This window comes from Diachasma alloeum, unplaced genomic scaffold (assembly GCF_001412515.2).
Source record: "Diachasma alloeum isolate Michigan unplaced genomic scaffold, Dall2.0 Dall_scaffold_00639, whole genome shotgun sequence".
Lineage (NCBI taxonomy): Eukaryota > Metazoa > Arthropoda > Insecta > Hymenoptera > Braconidae > Diachasma > Diachasma alloeum.
In genome coordinates, this window is record NW_021680771.1 from 323,249 (window position 1) to 345,116 (window position 21,868).

Sequence of the window (21,868 nt, forward strand, 5' to 3'; positions counted from 1 at the left end):
CTAGAGCGCGTCCATTCCCATTACACGTGGGCTTTTGCGCGTAAGAAATTCCACTCGTGTTTGAATTGAGTTGGTTCGCGTAGATAGTTAATTAAAATTAAACTTGTGGGNAAGACCAAATTCCAGATAAGGATGCTGATTTAGGTGCATTGACTATCAATGAAGTTCAATGGTTCAATTCTACTCCACCATACTGCATCAATGAGAATGAAGTAATCGAGAAGTTGATGATCCATGCACCACTCGGACTTCCACCGTTGGAGGAATTCATTAACAAAATGAAGCAGAACTNCTTGTGGGTCAATATTTTCGGGGGGCTTCCCTGAGTAATTTATCTCAGGGTTTCTGAAAATTCGCTCTGCCGATTTCCGGATATTCCATTTTTGGTTCTTATGGATTTCCAGCCCATTTTCGCTGGCGTGTACGCCGTGTTTCTCGAGGGGGAATTCCCCCCGACTCTCGACTTAGCATTTAGAATTCCGCTCNGAAAAATATATATATATTCATTTTTTAATGTACATTGTGTTTATTCATTTATTTATTTTGATATCTCCCATCACCTACTGCTCCATAACGTCCCGAATCCACTGAGCCATTACATGGCGTACTTCCTTCAAGAGATGTATCTTTCTGATAGCCTGAGTAAGTCTGCGTACTCGAATTGTCATTCTTTCCTTTATCCATTTTTTCGGCTGAGTAGTTGTTGTTGTTCCTGAGGTTGGAATGAAACTGAATTGATTCACATGATCAGATTTTATACCCTTCACATCTGATTGTTTACATTAGTTTCTTGACCCCACCACTGGTAGGATTGTACTCAACAATTCGATCATGAAGGATGAGGCAGTATGCTGATGTGTTGGGCGGGAAAGGCCAAGAAGATTCGATTTCTAGACGAATATCAACTGGGCCAGTTTTCAAATACTCATTTTGCTTAGAACAATCGATTACAATTAATGGAGCATTTGTGAGGAACTTTTCTCTATTCAACAATGGCTCAGAGTCTTTTCCATAATATGACTCCTGAAAGTTTGCATACATGTTGTATAGTGTTGAATATTGATTATGACTGATATCTAAATTCATATTTCCATATGGATAGCTTTGCGAGTTAAGGAAAAGCTTTACATCTCGGATTCCACAATGATCAAAGTTGCTGGCGTTAGCTGTCTGGCTATTTTTACGATTGTTTTGGAATCCAATTATCACATATCGCGGCTTCTCCAATTAAGATGATGTCTTCACAACCCAAACATGCTTCTGAGTTGGGGGGAGAAGAGGGTACTCATACAATTCCCAAGTACGGAAGCCCATCATAATAGGTGTGTCTTTTGCGATGAAATTGAGAAGCTTCACCTTGCGCTCATCAGAAACCTTGACATACGGAATTAGCCACTCAATCTTTTGAAGGTTGATCTTCCATTTCTCCTCGGGGTTCTGTGGATTTGCAGGTCCCTGAAGTATTGCATTGATGTCAGTTTTAGATCTTGTGATAATGAGCTCATGCTTTGCATTCACAACAATCTTCTGGTAATCCTCAGCGAAGCCAAGGCAAGAGGCTCAGAGGTATTGAGATATCAAAATATCCAGCGTTATCAGTGATTTTCTCGTTACTATCCATGCTGTCATCCTTAATCCAGCCTGCATTTTCCATTAGGAACCATTGGTTGGGACGTTGGGAAACATAGTTTTTCATGACGCTCGTTAAACCCACGTTTTTCGCTCGATCAATCTCCATACCATTGAGCTCATAACGAATTTCCTCAAACAAATGACAGATGGCATTGCTCACGAGTCTAGTTCTCTGTGTTGGTGTTGTCCCGTTGTCAGTGGTCAATCGATCATAAATATGCAAATAACTCTTGCTAGGTAATAGACATAAATCTTGATGTTGCACAGTAATTGAAATTTCATCATTGTTCCCGTACGATGATGATACGAAAGGTTGATGAGCATGCATCTCATAGTGAGAAACAGACTCATCGAACTCAATAGATTTTTGAATTTTTAAGATGTCCTCCATTGTTATTTATGAATTCACACTCGAGGTCTTAAGTGCAGGCTCTTGAGGAACTGAATGCTTTCACGTGTTAACGGTTTGCTGGGTCTGGAACGACTGTTCGTCTTTGGGAGAGATGACTCCCTTTTATAACTCCTGCCGATCTTCGTTTGGAAAACGATACCCATTAGGTACGTTTGATGTGAAGTCTGATTGTTATTATTTCTCCTTGAAAGTTCAACAATTCACCGTCTTAGTCAACCAATTTCAGCTGGAGATGATCTATTGCTTGAACGACGATCGGGAGGTAAATGAGATTTTTCGGGACTTCAACAATCTTATATCCTGGTGGTACTGTAGGAAAGAATTCATGGATGATGTGAACTTTCTTACCATTGACATAAGCACCTCCCGTAATGTTACACTCCATACACATAGAGTTCACCTTAAGAATACTAACAGGTAAATCAGATACGTGAGTTCTGTCAGGTGATAAAATTCGACTTTCAAACCCCAGTAATCTACCAATTGAATCGGAAGGTTTAAAATTTATTGTGTGGTCGCTTTTTATTTCACTGCATAAAGTATTGTTATTGGGCTTCAAGTTAATTGCAACACCACGTTTTTGGAGAACTTTCTGCAAATAATTCTGAATATCATCAATCTCATAACTACCTGGTGGAATGATGATTGTATGCTCTTTCTCATTATCAGAGTAGTAGAATTTATTATTCTGCTCTGTGATATTTGGAATCGAATTGAATGTCAACAATTCAACAAGAGCCAAACTATAGCGATCATTGGAGGATAATTCGATTGGGGGAAAATAGTTAGCTTCCAAAATGGAAGACGTTGCAGCCAGTGTTAAAGTGAAAGATTCACCCATGGCTGTCAGATGTAAACTAACTTGATACATCAGTGTAAGCAATATTTATAACTGCCCACTGAGAAATTTGAGGCATAGATGCCCACATATGATTGTATCATAATCCTGATGCTTTTGATGATTATATTTTACAAGGCTACCAATACCGAAATAATTGAACAATTCTTTTGGTGGATGTAAATTTCCAAAACTATCGAAATAAAGAATTTCGTTGNCTGCCCACTGAGAAATTTGAGGCATAGATGGCCACATATGATTGTATCATAATCCTGATGCTTTTGATGATTATATTTCACAAGGCTACCAACACCGAAATAATTGAACAATTCTTTTGGTGGATGTAAATTTCCCAAACTATCGAAATAAAGAATTTCGTTGTTTCGTTTCTTATATGCCACCCATTGAGTGCCGGGGCCATCTCTATCATCTAAATTTACTATAGCTGATTCATTCTTCCGAGGTCCACCTATAGGCAATGCATTTCTCATATAAACTCCTCGAAAATGGGGAATTTTCATGAGTTTGGAGAACCTGATGATATCAGCATCACTGAGGGCTCGATGTGGTAGCTTTATGAGTTTTTTGGTTTCAAATGCAGTCCTAACCCTGTTTTATAGGGTTTCAGATACAATCCATTTCCCATCGCAATTTCTTCGATGGTTCGATTGTGACGTTTACTCTCCTCTAGGTATTACTTAGCTGCTTTCGCATCGTTCACAGCTTTTGCGATACCTGCGGCGCCTCCGGCTAAAGCTCCCGTGGCACTTAATCCAGCAAATAAGGGAATCAAGAAAGGTAGCACTCCACCAATTTTCCCGGGAACTGGTAATATTCTTGGTGACTTTACGGAACGCTTTCCTCCAGCTTTTCGGACAGCATCTCGTGCAGCCTGAAGAGCCGATTTGATTGCATCCCCAGGGCNAGACAGCATCTCGTGCAGCCTGAAGAGCCAATTTGATTGCATCCCCAGGGCGCATTGATTGTTTCGCTGCTCGGATGACTGCTCTGAGAGCCACTTGTTTTTTTGCAGCACCATGGCCACATGTTTTCTTTTTTTTCATGAGACTTTTTCCACGCTTTGTAGTTTTCCTCCCCACTCTTTTCTTCAATCCAAATCCTAAGCTAGTCTTGGCCTTCATAGCATTGGCCACTCCCCAAGCAGTAGTTTTCTCACTCCAACTTGCGTCTTTTGATAATACACGTCTCCACGCACTCTGTTCTAAGGTCTTATCAGCGTTATGTCTAGCTGAAAGATTCTCACGATTTTTTGAGTAGGCGATATCGTGCTCTTTGCACGCTTTATCGAGTGGATTAATTCCAGGATCACCGCGAGCTAACCTCTCTGACAGTTTTGTACCCGGCCCACAATATTGATAACCAGGGATATGTAATTCGATAGGTAATTTGTTGATTATCTTATTGAACACCCCTTTACCACTCCTCTTACAGCCTCTCACCATCATAGCTCATCCTCGACTGAATAAGAATGGTATATATACCCGCTATATATACGTTCTGCCTGCAGTACAGTGAGAGAACTCATAAGTGATACTTATCAATTATGAAGTTCACAGAACAGGATATCAAATTACCCATTTTGAATTTCGATAAGGTAGTACAAAATGCGGATGATAAAATTAAAGATAAACGTCATGGGAAATTGTTACCAAACACAGTGCGCGCCATTTTTTGTGGACCCTCCAACTGCGGTAAAACAAACGTGTTATTGGCTCTCATCACACATCCGAATGGCTTGCGATTTGAAAATGTTTATGTGTATTCAAAATCATTGAATCCACCAAAATATGAGTTCTTGAAAAACGTTCTTGAAGCAACAAACACAATCGGATATTTTCCATTCAACGAGCATGAAGAGGTGATAAAACCGGAAGATGCGCATCCTAATTCTATTTTCATTTTTGATGATGTCGCATGCGAAAGACAAGATAATATACGTGCATTTTTTTCTATGGGACGACACTGAGACGTTGATTGTTTCTATCTTTCTCAGACATATACGCGTATCCCTAAACATCTTGTATGTGATAATGCAAATTTGATGATTTTATTCAAACAGGATGATAAGAATTTGCGACATATCTATGAAGATCATGTTAATACTGATATGACCTATAACCAATTCAAGGACATATGTTCCTCATGTTGGAATATTGATAGGTATAGCTTCCTCGTGATTGATAAAGATAGAGAACTCAATGATGGTCGTTATAGGAGAGGATTCGATTGTTTTATAAATATACAATGCGTATAGTTTCTCTGGGCAGTTGCATCCAGAGCTTCACCATGGCAAGTTCTATTTTGAATAAAGAGAAACATGTCTTACAACAAATTGCGGAGGCGAGTGAAGCAATTCGTGAGAAGCATAAGCTGATGAAATTGGGGAAGGAAAATACAGAAAGAACTCTGAATGAAGTTTTCAAACCAGTGGTTACACCATTACAAAAAATTGCAGATCAGGCTGTTTATGCTACAATTCCGAGAAAAATAAAGAAATCTCTCGAATCATCAACTCCACGAAAACGTGCTGCAGAAACTGTTGATTCTAAAATCTCGATAAAGATCCAACGAATGGTGGAAATGTATGATTCAGAAATTTCGGAAAAATTACCATCAGACTCAGAGTTGGGCATGAATACTACAACATTATCATTTCCTGCCATGGAAATTGATAATACTTATCATGAAAATGATTCAGATTCTGCAGACGATGAACATGTCCATAATTTATCTAAAGAATATACACAATTATTTGATACTTTCAATGGGATGGCAGAATTGGGCTTGAAGACCGGGATCCGCAAATATAAAGGTGACTGGGTGCTTGGAACAACACCTGTCAAGTTTGAAGGGGAGACAATGTTAATTGGGGGTGAAAAGTATGATCAAACTCCCGGACTTCTCGAAATATCATTCAAAAAAAAACCCAATGTAGAGCAAATTACAGAGTGTGACAAGAAAGCATACTCAAAAATTGTGAAGATGACACATCTCGATAAGAAGTATTTTAATCCAACGAAAGGTTTGCGGCGACATAATCGAGAGAAGTTTGTGAATTTCATGAAAAAGGCTCCCCGTGGAAACGGATTATCAAATCAAATGATTGCAAAAAGGAAGCGTAATATTGATTATGTGTACTGGGATGATCCAAATGAGCTAGTGCAGCGTCTCCAACTATTATGCGCATCACAGACAGCTGGTAATAATAATTATACTAATGAAATAATCTCAATAATCGAGGAACTGCGTGAAGCTGGATTGATATATTAAGAGTGATTACTTCACCAATACATCAGTCACAAAATGAGTGTCGATGGGTTTGGACGACATTTGGATACTGCTGGATCTAAACCTCAGAATAATCAAGGACCTCCAGGACGAGGCTTCAAGCTCACGGCTAATGGACACTTTGATATAAAGAATAAACAGTTATGCAACATTGGTGATGCGGTAGAAGACACTGATGCAGTTTCTTTGAGAGTTCTCAAGCGAGTAATTGAGGATTTACAACTCAGCCCACTACAAGAACTCATAACAGAAACTCTGGAAGTCATTCATGCACTAGATGGAAGACTGAAAACATTGGAGGATCGAGATAAATATTATTATTCAGCTGAATTGAACCGAGTTGATAATATAAACCAGATACCAGAAAGGGAAAGGACGGTGAAACGTGTTAAGAGAAGTTCCAAAACATTGAATAACGCTGAAAAAGCTACTAAAAAAAGAAAGGTTTCAGACGGAGAAGGAAGCTCTAGTTGAAGAACTCCATAGACCTACACGCAGAAATTACCCCAGACGTCACGTAGAAATGCGAGGTCTCAACGAAACTTGGCAAGCCGATCTTGTGGATATGTCCATGTATGCTAAGGAAAATAATGGATATAAATTCTTATTAACAGTTATTGACATTTTCTCCAAATTTGCGTGCGTCGTACCAATCAAAACAAAGAGTGGTTCTGACGTAACGAAAGCTATGGAATTTGTACTCAAACAAGCTCAGACCCCCCAAAAGCTATATGTCGATCAAGGAAAAGAATTCTATAACAAAGAATTTCAAAGTCTTATGCAGAAATTTGATATAAAAATGTATTCGACTTTCAGTAATTTGAAACCATCGATTTGTGAGCGATTTAACCGCACATTGAAAGAGAGAATGTGGAAAAAATTCTCTCTTCAAGGATCTTACAGATGGTTAGAGATACTTCCCGAAATCATATCATCTTACAATGATACAAGACATCGAACAATTCGAATGAAACCAACGGATGTGAACAGTACCAATGAAAAGTTCATTCTCCATCGGGCTTATGGAAAATTCTTCGATAATGGAGTGAAAAAAAAGAAATTTAGAATTAATGATAAAGTGAAAGTTAGCAAATATAAACATGTTTTTGAAAAAGGTTATACGCCTAATTGGACAACTGAGATTTTCAAAATCAGTAGCGTGAGAAGAACAAATCCAACTACATATAAATTGGTTGATTATCAGGACAATCCAATTGAAGGTAGTTTCTATGAGGAGGAATTAACTAAAGTGAAACATCGAGATGTCTATCTTATCGAAAAAGTGATTAGAAAACAAGGAAATAAACTATATGTAAAATGGTTAGGCTTCGATAATTCTCATAGTAGTTGGATCAATATTTTTGATGTATAGAGTATATATATATTTTTTTTGTTGAGTGATAATAAAAATTGAAAAAACACAAAATTTTTTGTTTTCAATCAACATTTTTTTTTGTTTTTCACCTTAATTTCTAGGAATACAATTAAAAAATTATACAAGTGGGTTGATATATCCCCAAGGGAGAGTATCTGTCGTATGAGAAGAAATCATACGCTTATCATCTTCCCAACTCAATACTAATTTCTTCTGGCTGATTGTATGCACCTCATGTTTTTTACTCTGTATCAAATACTGATTCCTGATGATGTGTTCATTATTGAGGAGACAATTTTTATAATCTTCAAATGTAATCTTCCTCAGTGTAGCCGCTTTAACACCTTTAGCTTTCTTCTTGGCTTTATCATCATCCAACATTTTAAACGCATATGTTTTAGCTCGCAATCCTACGAATTCCACCACGATCCGCCCATTGTTCTCATCCTTCATGAGACCCAACACTTTCTTGTTCGCTAGTGGGATTCCAAATTCATTATTCTCTCTGTAGTCAGATGTATCAAACATTTGTATGTCTTGTTTGATACAATCATAGATATTTGGGACTCGAAACAAATACAGCAAACTATCCGTATCAGTGTACATCAATTTGGCATGATCTCCAAATTTGGATTTCACATAGTTGTAATGAAAGTCATACACAATCGTTTTTGATACATCGAGGATTGTAAAACCAATGTAGATGGGTTTCTTGAAATATACTGATGTTCGATTCATTTCAATAATCACCATATCTTCATCAAAGACACTGCAACTGTGAAAATTCGGTTTTGCAATGAGCGCTTTCGCACCATATCGTCCATCCCAGTGTGTGACGAGTCTCACATCCTTCTGGTTCCTGACATTTTCCATCGTTTTTCCGAAAACAGCATTGTTCATCAATTTGTAGAAGTTTTTCTCAAATTCATTCGATGATTGTTTCCTTTTATCTGTATTCAAATCTGTATTCAAATTTTTGATTGAATTTTAAAATACGGTGGATGCATTTCAATTTCATTCCAAGATTCATGTATTGTTTCAAATTCCGGTAATGTATCACATATTTTTCCTTCGGGAAGAGAGTGGTCGCTAATTTTGTATGTTTGCTCTGTGGAGGGGTGAAATGCTCAGGACAAAGCGGAAAATCTGTGTTGTTCGTGTAATTCTTGAGGGTACTCCAAATCAATTTCGAGGATATACCCAACTGGAGAATCATCTGGAACATTCAGGATATCCACAGAATTACTATCAATCCATTCAAATGAATCACATGGCAAACTGATGCTCGTAGCAGCCCCATATAAGTTATTAACATCAAAATACTCCACCCCTAATACCTTTTTCTATGAATAAAATCATTTCAGAATCAGTGAGAAGCTCTAAATTTACTTTCGTATGTTTGAGCATAGCATCGAAAGCTAATCCTGGTGCTGTATAGTAATGGAGTGGATCGAGTTCATAAGTGGAAAGACAATTAGCACGAAAATTCTCAAAAATATCAGCTAATAATAAAACATCTGTTTGCAAATAAAGATCCGAATACTCCCCCAATGTGCTGATATTGAATGCATTCCACATATTAACTGCATGCTCATAATCTTCATCAGCTATGTGTTGATCCGTCAATTTTGAATAGAAATCTTCTTTCCTTGGTAATTCAGCCTCATCTAATTTATTCCAATCATCGATGAACTCATAGGGGAATACACCTTTTCTACACAACAAATTGAATCTTGTTGAATCAGATTGATATTTTCTGATGATTATTTTGTGATCATTATCAAGATAACTCGCTAATTTTTCGAGACTACTTCCCATAAATCGGAATGAATCAATGAAGCGTAAGTTAATGCAAGTGTTGGCAACATATTTACTGAAAGAGATGTATCGATCTTTATTCACCGGTAGAATTTTCACATCACCTTCGAATGATGTTGCGATACTTCGAATGATGAAATGAGCGTCATAACCGGAGAGATTGTGAAATACAATCGGAATTGTGTGAGAATCTCGATAAAGCAAATTGCAACTGTTATGCGCAGCTCCACGATATTTTCCTGTTAAATGGTTGTGATCACGCACTTTATCATTGTTGGTCAAAATTTTTTTCCAAATATGACACACCGTTGCAAATTGGAAATCTTCCATTTGTTTATCTGACAATGTCTCCATCTTGTGATTCTTCTTCAAATGTGTATGAACGTTATTTGCCAACAACTTCATCTCTCTCGTAAACCATTCAATACAATCAGATCCTCGTCGAATTTCGAATCTGGATAACGAATCATCAAAAGAACATTTCACATAAAAAGCTGCACTATGAGGAATATGATGATCATCATCTGTGGAGTCTATAATACATTCTAAATCTGCGTAAACAGCAAATGGAACCGGCTCAGCGTATTTGAAATTTGTAAAATTGAGGATTTTATCTTTCTCTTGAGGTATTACCATTCGTACTTTATTCAAGTTTGCACAATCCTCCTTGTGTTTCGCAAATAAATGCCGATATCTAAAGTGGCAGAGACTCCTATCGCATAACCATGTGAAACTTTGGCTTTTAGAAATTTGAGAACTAACCAAACGCGATATATTGCGAATCCATGCGAAATGGAAAACTGACGTATCCGCTTCATCCTGATTACTCTCAACCATTAGCAGGTGGATTGCTTCACGATTGGTGATTCTTTTCGTTAGATAAACAGGGAAGACTGTATGACTACGACCACACTGTTCAAGTCCATATACATTAATGCTTAGATCATTCATTTCTTCAAATTTAGGAATACATTTGAGCGTCATTGGAAAATGGAGGCCTTCATACTTCAGTACATTACGAAAATGGGGGTATGAAGTTGTTCGATCCACATGAACGGTTTTTGGATGAAGAGCTGCTGTAATCGCCCACAAAAAACCAAATTGATCATCATTTTTTATATTTATGACAGCTTTCTTGGCTTGAATATCCTTAGGTAGCTGAATGAATGTTGAGGTGCCACCTTTCAGAGGCTCGTATTTATTGATATTAATCATCAAATTGATGATTTCCGTCAATGTCCAACCAGAGCCGCTTTCTTGGAAGTCTTCCTGCTTCGTAATGACATTATCAATGACAAATTCTTTGAACCAATCATTCAAATCGGTTGCTTGAAGGATCACTTCATTTTTTGTAATAAAGTGTTTTGTTTCTTCCTGAATTTCATCTGCTCGTACAATCGAGAATTTGCATGAGAGTACACAATTAACTCTCAAACTACTCTCCTCAGCTAAAATATCCTTCTAATGTGAAATGACCAGCACCTTACAATCTCGCAGGAATGATCTCGTGTCTTTGTGAGTTAAATTAATAACCACCCCTGTTCGGACACGATCTCGGAATGCTGATTGTAGATCCTTCCATTGCACACGGTTTGAAATCTTCTGCACTGATTTTTTTCTTNCCTCAATGATATTATCAATGACAAATTCTGTGAACCAATCATTCAAATCGGTTGCTTGAAGGATCGCTTCATTTTTCGTAATAAAGTGTTTCGTTTCTTCCTGAATTTCATCTGCTCGTACAATCGAGAATTTGCATGAGAGTACACAATTAACTCTCAAACTACTCTCCTCAGCTAAAATATCCTTCTAATGTGAAATGACCAGCACCTTACAATCTCGCAGGAATGATCTCGTGTCTTTGTGAGTTAAATTAATAACCACCCCTGTTCGGACACGATCTCGGAATGCTGATTGTAGATCCTTCCATTGCACACGGTTTGAAATCTTCTGCACTGATTTTTTTCTTTTTATTTCACCACCATGTTTGAGATGTAGCTTGAAAGCTTCCCTAAACCATAATAATTCTGCGATGGTTGCTTGAATCCCACTTTTTTCACCACTAGAATCAACCCTCTTGGAATACTTATGTAAAAGTTTAATGTTCTTCTCTGTTAGGTTCTTTAAATTTNTTCTCAAGACTCGAAATAACTTTTTCCTCTGGTCATCCATTCTGAGCGAGAGTTAATGAGCCAGTGAGCCGCTTCAAGCTGTTTTCAACCTTAATATACCCTCGGAAATGAGTCATTTCTCTGATGATTCATCACTAAAACATCCTATATATAGAGGGGATCTCTCTAGATGGTTATAGAGTCTTCTCGAAAATTCTAGAATATGATGATGTCATCGTTTTGATAGGACATGAGCCATTCCTCTCGATGATTCATCACCAAAGAATCCTCAAGGTAACTCGAGAATTCTCTAGATGGCGCTAAAGTCTTCTCGAAAATTCTAGAATGTGATGATGTAATCGTGTGATAAGAATAGCACATATAAACCCGTAGAAAGATTTGGACATCAGTTCATCGCTCACTTGCAAAGTATACAGTTGAAAAATGAAATTCCAGTATCTTAGCGAAGGGACGTGTTTCAAGTTTATGAAAATCTGAAGCAGAAATCGATCAATTCTCCGACATGTTCACACTTACAATAAAACGTAAATCTTTGTAATGAAATTTGATGATGTTTCCGTTTGCAAATCCCTTCCCAACCAATTATCCCCGCCGTGAAATTATGAAAAAAGTATTGAGTGCATTCGTAATTTCATAATACTTACTATTATTATGTTGATGGGGAGAATTCTTTAAAAAAGATTGATCATAATTTTTTTCTCAATTTGTTCAATTCTTAATGAGAGAAAAATGTAAGATATTCATATACATTACAGTTCCAGATACTACAGAAATTGAAACATCAAAAAAAAATTGAGTTCCGAGGATTTGAACTTATGAATCTTCCCTCCACAGGCAAGCTCGATAGCGTTGTACTATTGAAGCTTAGGCTAATGTAAAAAGAGAATTAACATGAGACTACTCCTGCTTGCATTAAATTATGACATTACTATATTATTATTAGCCATTAAATAATGACGAGAAGGAAAAATAATAATAGTAATAATAATAATAATCAGCATGGAAGTTATCACTCATTAATTTTTTCTGGGTTCTGGACTCTACTATTATTTTTAACCACCTTCTCAAAGAAAGAAATGAAGAGAAAATTCATTTGATTTGATTCACATTTGGATATGTGCAAATGTTAAATCTCACCAAGAAAGAATAAAAAAATGAATATATATATATATATATATATCTTGATGGAAATATGTTGAAAGAAATTGGAACACGAAATTATGTGAGTATTTTTTTTTATTTATTCAAATTGTATAAAAGACTTCTTATTCCATAATAAGGTAATAATCATCATCATCATCATATATCATATATCATTATCATGCGAGAATTATCAAATCTGATAATCGACAAACGAGACAATTTTTCACTAATGGTATAGGTCCATCCACATTATCGGTACCATGAATTGATGTTGGATGATGTTCATAGCATCGACGATACTCCTGAATTTCATCCACTTGTTTCAACCTCTCTGCTAAAGTCTCCCATAACTCATCCACATGTCGCCACGCAAATTTCAGAAGAAATCTCCTTAGAAAATAAATGTGATCTGCTGGCAACATGCTCATATCCTGTACCCAATTGAGGAAGTCAGTTCTTGGTTCTAAAGTAGAATGAAAATATTTTGTGAACCATTTCAAGAGTTTTCTACAATTTTCGAACGCACAGGTATAATTCTCAATGAGACTGTGCTTCTGGTGATTCCAGCAACTTGGGGTGAATAAGTCTTTTGCTTTCCAGCTCCCCAAATCGTTCAAGTCGATTACCATCTTATCAGTGTAAGATTGTAACCATTGCTTCTTCTGAAATCCGTTTACAAAGATAATAGTCACCCCTTTCGTGATCTGAGTAATTGTAGCTTGAACTGCATCATATGGAATAACTCCTGTTTCCCAGGCGATTCCATGATGATTGTTAATAATCCACTTATTCGTCCTCTGGTATTTCTTCGGCAGCTCATTCCATTCACATGGAGGCTGGAAAAGCAGGCAGGCACACTCATTCTTTCCAATCACTTGAACTGCCAGTTCTTTCACAATGAATTTGTCAATTGGGTGTTGGAATCCCTGCACATCAAGAATCAACATTATATTCACCCACTAAAACCTCACTGGTAGCTAATTCTCGATTGATGCTAAATCTGGTGGATCCTATCGGTTTTATAGTAACTCACCCCCACCCGGATATTAACCATCATAGAATATTCTTGAATACTCACGAATTTTCTCAAATATGACGTAATTTTTATTTTAAGATGTGAATGAGTCATAACTGTATTCGATTTCATACAAATTTCGACCGAGCGATCGTATTTCACTCAAGTCTCAACAGGAATTAAGAGATACCCCCACCATACGGATCAATCCCTGAATGATTCAGCGATTACGTTATTATTCTCGGAAATTCCATGACTCATCGATGACGTATTATTCTCGGAACTTCTGCGATAGTGGCGCCCTCACCCCCAACTCCACCCCTACCCCCACCCCCGCCCCCTTTCACCGCGACGGTGGCGCCCACTCTCAAGGTCAAATTGGTCCAGAATTGGCTTAGCTTACCTACTACCATTGATTGTCATGTGAAAATGACATGAAAAGTATGAAAACTTTTGAAATAAATTTTAATTGCCAAATGTTAGAAAACAAATCACTAGAGAGTTGAATAATAAGGTCCCCTTGAATTGAAGTTAATTATTCCCCAGTATTATCAATGGGAAAGTGTCTTGGCTGGAAACACAAGGCGTTAGTTTTAAGTAAAAGAATTTTAAATCTGAACAATTATATTCTGAAATTTTGGTGAGTTTACAATTATAATGATGGTCGTACAACTAACGTGAACTTCTTCTCGTTGTGCTTGTACAGGTTTGTCGTTTCCTAATTCTAAAGTTATTCGTTTACAATAACTTCGTTTCAATTACTTTGAATGAATGAATAATAATTGTTTGAGTTCCAAGATGTTAATTGAGTTCCGATATTTTCAGTTGGCAATATAAATTATCAAAGAATCATGAATGATTCTATTCATTGACAAAAAGTCGTAGAATATTTTAAATAAGTAAAGTTACGAAAAACTCTACATTTGATTGTTACTTCAAAATTACTTGGGTCCCCACTTTAGGACTGAATGAATTTATCTAACTCAGAGAACGGGCGTCTCTGCTAATTCTAAACTTGTGACTATCGCACTTGTAGAATCGATGAAAGTAGCCAACTGAAGGGTTGATGAAGAACTGGAACATGTAGTGGAACTGACTTTTTTCGCGTCGCGGCTCCCTTTTTATATTGAATCGAAAGTGTGTCATCAGGGGTGGAAGGTTCTAGAAGCTTCCCCCTGTTCTTACCATTTTCTGCAGGTATGCGCCTAATTATTGGATTTCTTTGGATATTATTCGGGGATTGGTGGTGACGTTTCTCCTATCCTTTCATGGAGCTCCTTGATTGGTGATCGGGTGACATTAGACCTCCTCATTTTCCGTTTGGACTTGCGTGGTTTTTCCAAATTTTGTGAAGGGAATAATCAACCATCTGCTTCCCCTAATTGACGTATCATGACATGTGGTTATTTTTTGGCGTTTTTCCCCTAATTGAGTCATAGAATCACACTTCCACTATATGGTCACTGTCCAGCTTAATCACCCGCCAAACCTCTTAAATGGTGAGGTTCCGGGTTAGCCACAAAACGTAGGTTTCACCCCATTCACATTCTCATACATTTTCAGAGGTGTTATTGATTTTTCTATTGCCAACCGGTAATGAGATTCACAGACATCTCATGCCTTTCTAATTTGTTAAATTGTAATATTTGATAGTTTCCACAATTTTAAAACACGAAAATATTAATTCATTCATTCGTGATTTAATTCTACATGGATAATTTTTATGGGCGTCGTCTCTACATTTGATTGGGTTACCCTTTCCAATATATTATTCCACCTTCTCTATTCCTACAAGGAACCTTTGGGATCTTCGCATTTGTCTCTCTTTACAGATATGCGTTCATCAAAATTATGAAATAATGGTTATTCCATAGAGAAAATTATTTAGGAAAAATGGATTATAAGGTATTTTTCGACGGATATCACATTTGGTTGCTTTTTTACAATTTTTCAATTGAAATGGACATTCTGGCGTCCGCGTCAATGAATCATTTTTGCGCTGAAACTTTGAGAGCGCCTACCACTCAAAAATTAATGATAGAAATATGCCGTCATGGAATTTTTTTCAGAGAATTTTATCCTCTACAAATTAAGCCTTATACATTTTTCTCGTAGCTGTGACGGTTTTGGCAGCGGAAGACGAGAAACAGCGTGGGGCGTTCGCATTTTGCAGTTTTTCAATTTTTTGAAAAATTTGCCTTAGTGCTAGCGTTCCGTAAACTTAGCATAGTATTATTGATATAATTTCCTATCAAATGCAATTTTTTTGTTCAGTTTTGAAAATTGTTCGATTTGAGGCCAAAAAAATTCGTTATTAGACTGGACGACTTTTGTCGCCTGATGATATAATGTACTATTAACAGTACAGGACGTATGAATGCGTACGTACGCCCTACACTATTAATATAATATGTACACACGAAATGTGCGTGTGTTGACGTAAAAACGTGCCCAGTAGACTCAAAAATGCGGCTTTGCGAATTTATCAGTTTACAGATTCTAAAAATATTTTCGAATAATTTTTTACGTCAAAAGAGTTCTAGAGATCTATTAAGAGATTTCCCATAAATCACATGCGAACCCCATTACTTGACCATCTATAAGGTGAAAGTAGTTTTGATTCGTACGTTAAGTGTCGGAGTGGGGACGGCCAATCCTTATGGCGGGCCTCTAGAGTCGTCAAAAGTCTAATTCAGCTCCGAGGTTTAAATATGACTCATCATATGCTCCCCATGGGCCCTGTTTGTCATGTCTATGCCGCCCCATGACTGCCGATGGCAGTGCCTGTGTGTTAGAAAAGTTCGCTTGTACATTACCATTCATGTGTAGGAAGTCATTAACACTGCGTTGTATGGGAAAATTACAATGCCGCTCACAAATTTTCTTTCTCGCGTTGGAAATCGTCTCCACAGTCTCGTATGGTAAATTTACAATACCTCTCAGTGGTATACGGCTGATTAAAATCGGTACGCCAGCATGACATTTTCAATAGAAATGAACCTGGTAAATTTACTGTCATTCGATAATAATTTTCATTTTCAATACACTAAAATTTCATTTCGATATAATAATGATTTCACAGTAGGCGTCATATGAATTTACTGCACCTATTCATTTTCTTCGGATGCACAATAATGATAATTTCACCCAAGTCTATTGATAAAATCGAATGATGTGTCGCTTAAGTGTATATGGCGGTACAGCAATTCTCGAAGTTGCATACTGTTTTTGGATGGTCTTGATAGTAAAATCAGCACCTCATTTTTTTCCAATTTTCGATGACAGTCAAGCCATTACATTAAAAATTTGCTAATACTAGTGCAGGCATTGCCAAAATTACTATACAAAGTTTCGTAATTTTAGTTTCTTAATGCTCAGTAGAATTACATTTGGTGATTACTATTATATTGCAATTGCCCATACTTTTATTAAGGGTCACGTATGCGAATTTTTTCATACAAACAAACCATGGAATTCGATTGGTATATTATGATTTCATATCCCTTCTAGATTGCTTTATTACTGGGTATGAATGAGAATTTTAAGTTCAAAGGGTATTTTAAAATTTCAATCCGATCTAACGATTTTGTTATACTGTCTCATAAATTCATTACGGGAATGTATAGTGGAATAGGGAATTCTGCCCACCAGATAAGAGGTCACATACACATATATATATTTTTATTTTTATTTTTTATTTTGCCAACTTAGACAGTGAACAGGATTTCATCAAATATAGAGGTCACATTATACATGTGTAGAGTTTACTTCATCTGAGAAGACTGAGGAAATTTATCAATTATCTTCTCGGAAAACACGTTGTTTTTATGGATCAACTGTATTGATCTCCTTCAGCATCTTAATCAATTTGAGGACTTTCGGCTCATACGAAGTTTGCTTCCGTTTTTTGGATTTACGTTTACTTCCCTCCAGTGGATTAATGAGCATGATAACTCTGAAATATAAAAAAAAAATCATATGTAATACCACAAGAACTTCAAAATTTCCTAGAAAAACTCGACGACTTCATTTATGTGTAGTGAACCTTGAGGGCAATACCCGATTAATTCGGAGGGTCCCACATAAAATTATCAAAAAAAATTACAGTTGAAAAACATGTAAGTTGTACCACGTAACATCTAGTACTGCAATGCTATGGGTAGATCATTTGGATGGGAAAAATTCCCATAGTGAATTTATGTTGGACCCATCTCATATAGGTGAAGTCTTTATCTTTTTTAAAGTGAAATTGCGTCAATTTCTTAGAAAAACTTTTTTTTTTGCAATTTTTCTTTAAAATGACTTGTAGTCGACATGATTCAAGAATTAATGAGATATTATCAAGAGAATTAGTCGGGAGAATTAGGATTAGTCATATGAATTTTTTGAGATTAATTCACCCGGATTCTACTCGGGTGACTATCGAATTCATTGATGAAATACGGAGGAAGAATTTTACCTTTGAACAAATTCCAGCGTACATTGCAGTTCTTTTGGATACTTGCATCCAAAGATGAAGTAGCAGAGAAATGTGAGCAAGAAACCTTCGAGTATGTTGGCCACTTTCACTCCAAATTGTTTATCCAACAGAATTGAACACGAGGCTCTCTCATCGTAGAGAGAAGTTCCTAGAAATACAAAAAAAAACAGAATCCCGTCAAAAACTTGAATATTTAAAGGAAATTTCACTAGGTCTAGCTGAAGGCCCTTGGGCGATGGCCAGTCACAAACTTCTCGTGACAAACTCCGGTAAAAATAAAATATTATTCTGTACGTACTGCAATAAACAAAAAACAAAGTAAGAAGTAAGAAACTCCAATAGAAATCAAATTTCGAATGTGTAAAATCATCTAAATAATTGTGGATATCAACCATAAATAATTTGGATGTATTTCTACACACTTGTAACTGATATTCCACAGGAAAAATAAAAGACGAAAAAAAATACCATATTCATAATATGTAAATTTTTTTAATTCCTTGCATTTGGAAATTGTTTGTCATGTAATAAATTTCGGTAAATGCGATTTCAAAAATCCCTCTGTAAGGAGTATCACAAAACTAGTGGATTTAGAAGATAATGTCAGAATTTTGTTTTACGTATAAGAAAAAATTATAAAAACCCATACTTCGACATTTCCTGCTGAACTCATCGATCTCAAAGGAATTTATCAAAAATTGTAGACATTTATTGTTATCACATGCATCATTATGTTAGAAGATGAATAGTGAGGAGATCTCAATATGAAATTGAAAGGTAGCAATACACTTATTAATCTTGTATAAATTGCTGTCAATACCTCGTATAATCATTGTAGTGGCTGTATTGTTGATGTTGGCAACAATCTCCTCAATCATAAGGGTACTCTGCGACCAACGAAAATAATATATTTTTTTATGTGAATTTATTGACTAATATTGATTGTGAATGAAATAAATTGAATGTCATCATAACTACCTCCACAATAACATATAAGAAATCCTGGACTTCCTCAAAGTATTGTACAAGCAGGGGGAACATGACAAGTGTCAGTGACAGTTCACTCCTGGTGACCTCGCGGGCTTGACGTTTTGCCTCTTTGATGGTGTTTTTGACAAATTTATCAGGCAATTCTTTACCTCTCTTCTGGGCTGTCATTACTTGGGTCAGATACTCATACTTGCAGAACTTACGAATCTTTGGAGCAGTTTGCAACAGATTACGACTCCAAACTTCCTCCACTTGAGTTCCCAACAAGCGTTGTGCGTGTGACAGCAGTACTGCAGCATTCTTTAGAAATGGCCATTTTTTAAAAAATGATACAGTGAGACCATTCCCTCGGGAACATTCATTTATAACAAGACGCTGAGTTGCATAGGTGTCATTCATCAGCTGTTTAACCTCTTCTCCAATAATGTCAGGTGACGCTTCATGAAGTGTGATCAACAATTTACGTTTAGTTTCTTGAGTGGCAGGGGTTTCACCCTCCTCAAGTAGTGGTTGAAATTCCACACATCCATACTCGTCACGCTTATACGGAATCGGTTGAGGTAAGGGTCTTTGGTTGTTGTGGTCGTCATCTTCGTCATCGGGATCTGCACCCTGCGGTGGCGCTGACCTCTTCGAGCGCTCTCTAGCTTTGCGATAATTTATCGCTGAGTAAATTTGCGCAGACAGGGACTCCCAGCCAGAATCGATGACTACACCATCAATTGCATTTACAAATGTTGCCCGATACTTCGAGCAGATGGTTTTGGCGATCGCCACAGCAGTACCACGCGAAGTGTCTCCATGGATATCAAACACGTAGTGGCAGATATTCCTCACTAGCTCTCGACGTTGATCGTCGGTTGCGAGCTTGTCATCTTTCGCAGCAGCCAACAATGCCGATGGAAAGGCACTCCATAAGTTGCGATCATTTTCAAAGTCAGCTTGGGAGATAATAGTCGATGACGACGAAACTGAAGCAGCAGTACCTACTATGGATAATGTCTTGATGAAAAAAATTTAATTGTTTTATTCGAAAAGGTCAAAAATTAGAATTTTTCAAGTGGGTGGGATTAGGTTTTTTTTTTCTCAATATAGGAAATTGATACTTTAGAGGGGGTAGAGCATTTCTAGGTAAAAATAGATTCTTCTTTTTTGGGTTCAATATTTAATACAAATTAATGGATTGTTCTACCTGATGTAGAGGTTTCTCCAAGTCTAGATGCATAAGAAATTCCTTCCGGTAATATCATGAGTGCCAATGTTGTTGATGCATTACTAGCCATCTCCAGCAATATTCCGTCGTCATCAATTTCTGTGCCATCCTCTTGTAATACCAGCTACGATAACAAAACATTTGTAATTATCATTACCACGATTAAATTATAAAATCACCGAATTGGAATAATTTCAGTAAATGGAGGTTCACGTATGGCAAAATCCTATAGGATATCCTATAGGAAATCGTAGAGCATTTTTTCATACGTGGCATGGCGTACAAACACTCAATGAGTTTTATGAGAAAGACTAAATAACGACGGGATCTTAGATATACATATAAATTAGGGTGTTACATGAGAATTGTTTAGAGGTTGTGACTATTTGGAGAATGATTGCGTTTCTGTGAATGGAATATAAGATGAAGGCTTCAGTTTGTGAGTCCGAGTGGTGATGGGCGGGGGAGGGTAATGGAAGAGATTCTTGTATGCGGCAACGATTATGGATTTTGTATAAGATTTAGAATATATTCAAAGGAATTCCAGCAAATTAGTACCTGATATTTTTCACCGACGAGTTTTAATTTCTCTTTAGCAGTGTTGATCAATTCCGCTGTTGTCGCAGCTCTGACGAAAATCCTTCGGGATTCATCATGGGGAACAATTTTGAATAGTCCCATCGTACTCGCGAAGGTAACAGGAATCTGTAGAGTCAATATGAGGGGTGTGTGTAGTACATAGCAATTGATAATTGAAAATTCCACTACGGACTACTTCAGAGAGCGTGAGTATAACTGTCTTATAAATATTAGAATGGAGTGGATTGAGTGATTGAGTTGTGGGTCAATTATTTGCAATACTGATATATTTTTTGTTGTCATCAATTATTGACAACAGAAAAAACCATTTATTATTATAACAACTTATGTATGCAGACGATGTTATGTTTACAACTTCTTCATGTATTTAAATATGGAATATTTATGGTCGCCCAGTATCCTGCAGAGGACATTGCGGTTTTAGATGTTTACAAATCTCAGTACAGACCTTTTTTAACAAGTCCATAATTTGGTTTAATGTACAAACTATTTCCAGTATTATAAATGTTCAATTTTTCTGTACTGCAAAGTTTGTTACAGTTTATACATGCATATCGCAGGGATTTTCCTAACTGATAACTACGTAATTCTGGAACAAAACGATTTTTTAAAATTTCAACGATGAAATATACTTCGTCGGTCTCTTCATCGTGCCATATTATTATTATACGACCGATTTCAATGTTCCACTGATACGAGACCTGAGATATGAACAAAGCATTGCCTTTCTCATAAGACACCCCTTTTACGATAATAGAAGAACATTGTTGCAGCTTCGGTGACAACTGCTTGGCATCAATAATCTCCCTAATTTTTTCATGGTAATGGTTCACATCAAAGGATTCTCCATTATTTGGAGTTACAATATTTCTGACATCACCACCCATTCGTCAATAACTCTGATACAGTTC

At 36.8% G+C, this 21,868-nt stretch overlaps 1 protein-coding gene across 1 annotated transcript; it reads right to left on the bottom strand.

Moving 5' to 3' along the window:
- Positions 1–17,499: 17,499 nt before the first annotated feature.
- On the bottom strand, positions 17,500–21,038 carry LOC107043837. Its single transcript, XM_015265488.1, has 6 exons — positions 20,916–21,038; positions 20,337–20,481; positions 19,133–20,133; positions 18,975–19,041; positions 18,134–18,302; positions 17,500–17,629 (listed from the first exon to the last, which is right to left on the bottom strand). Exons 1-6 carry the CDS (start codon positions 21,036–21,038, stop codon positions 17,500–17,502), a joined length of 1,635 nt encoding a protein of 544 aa, XP_015120974.1.
- Positions 21,039–21,868: the final 830 nt, after the last annotated feature.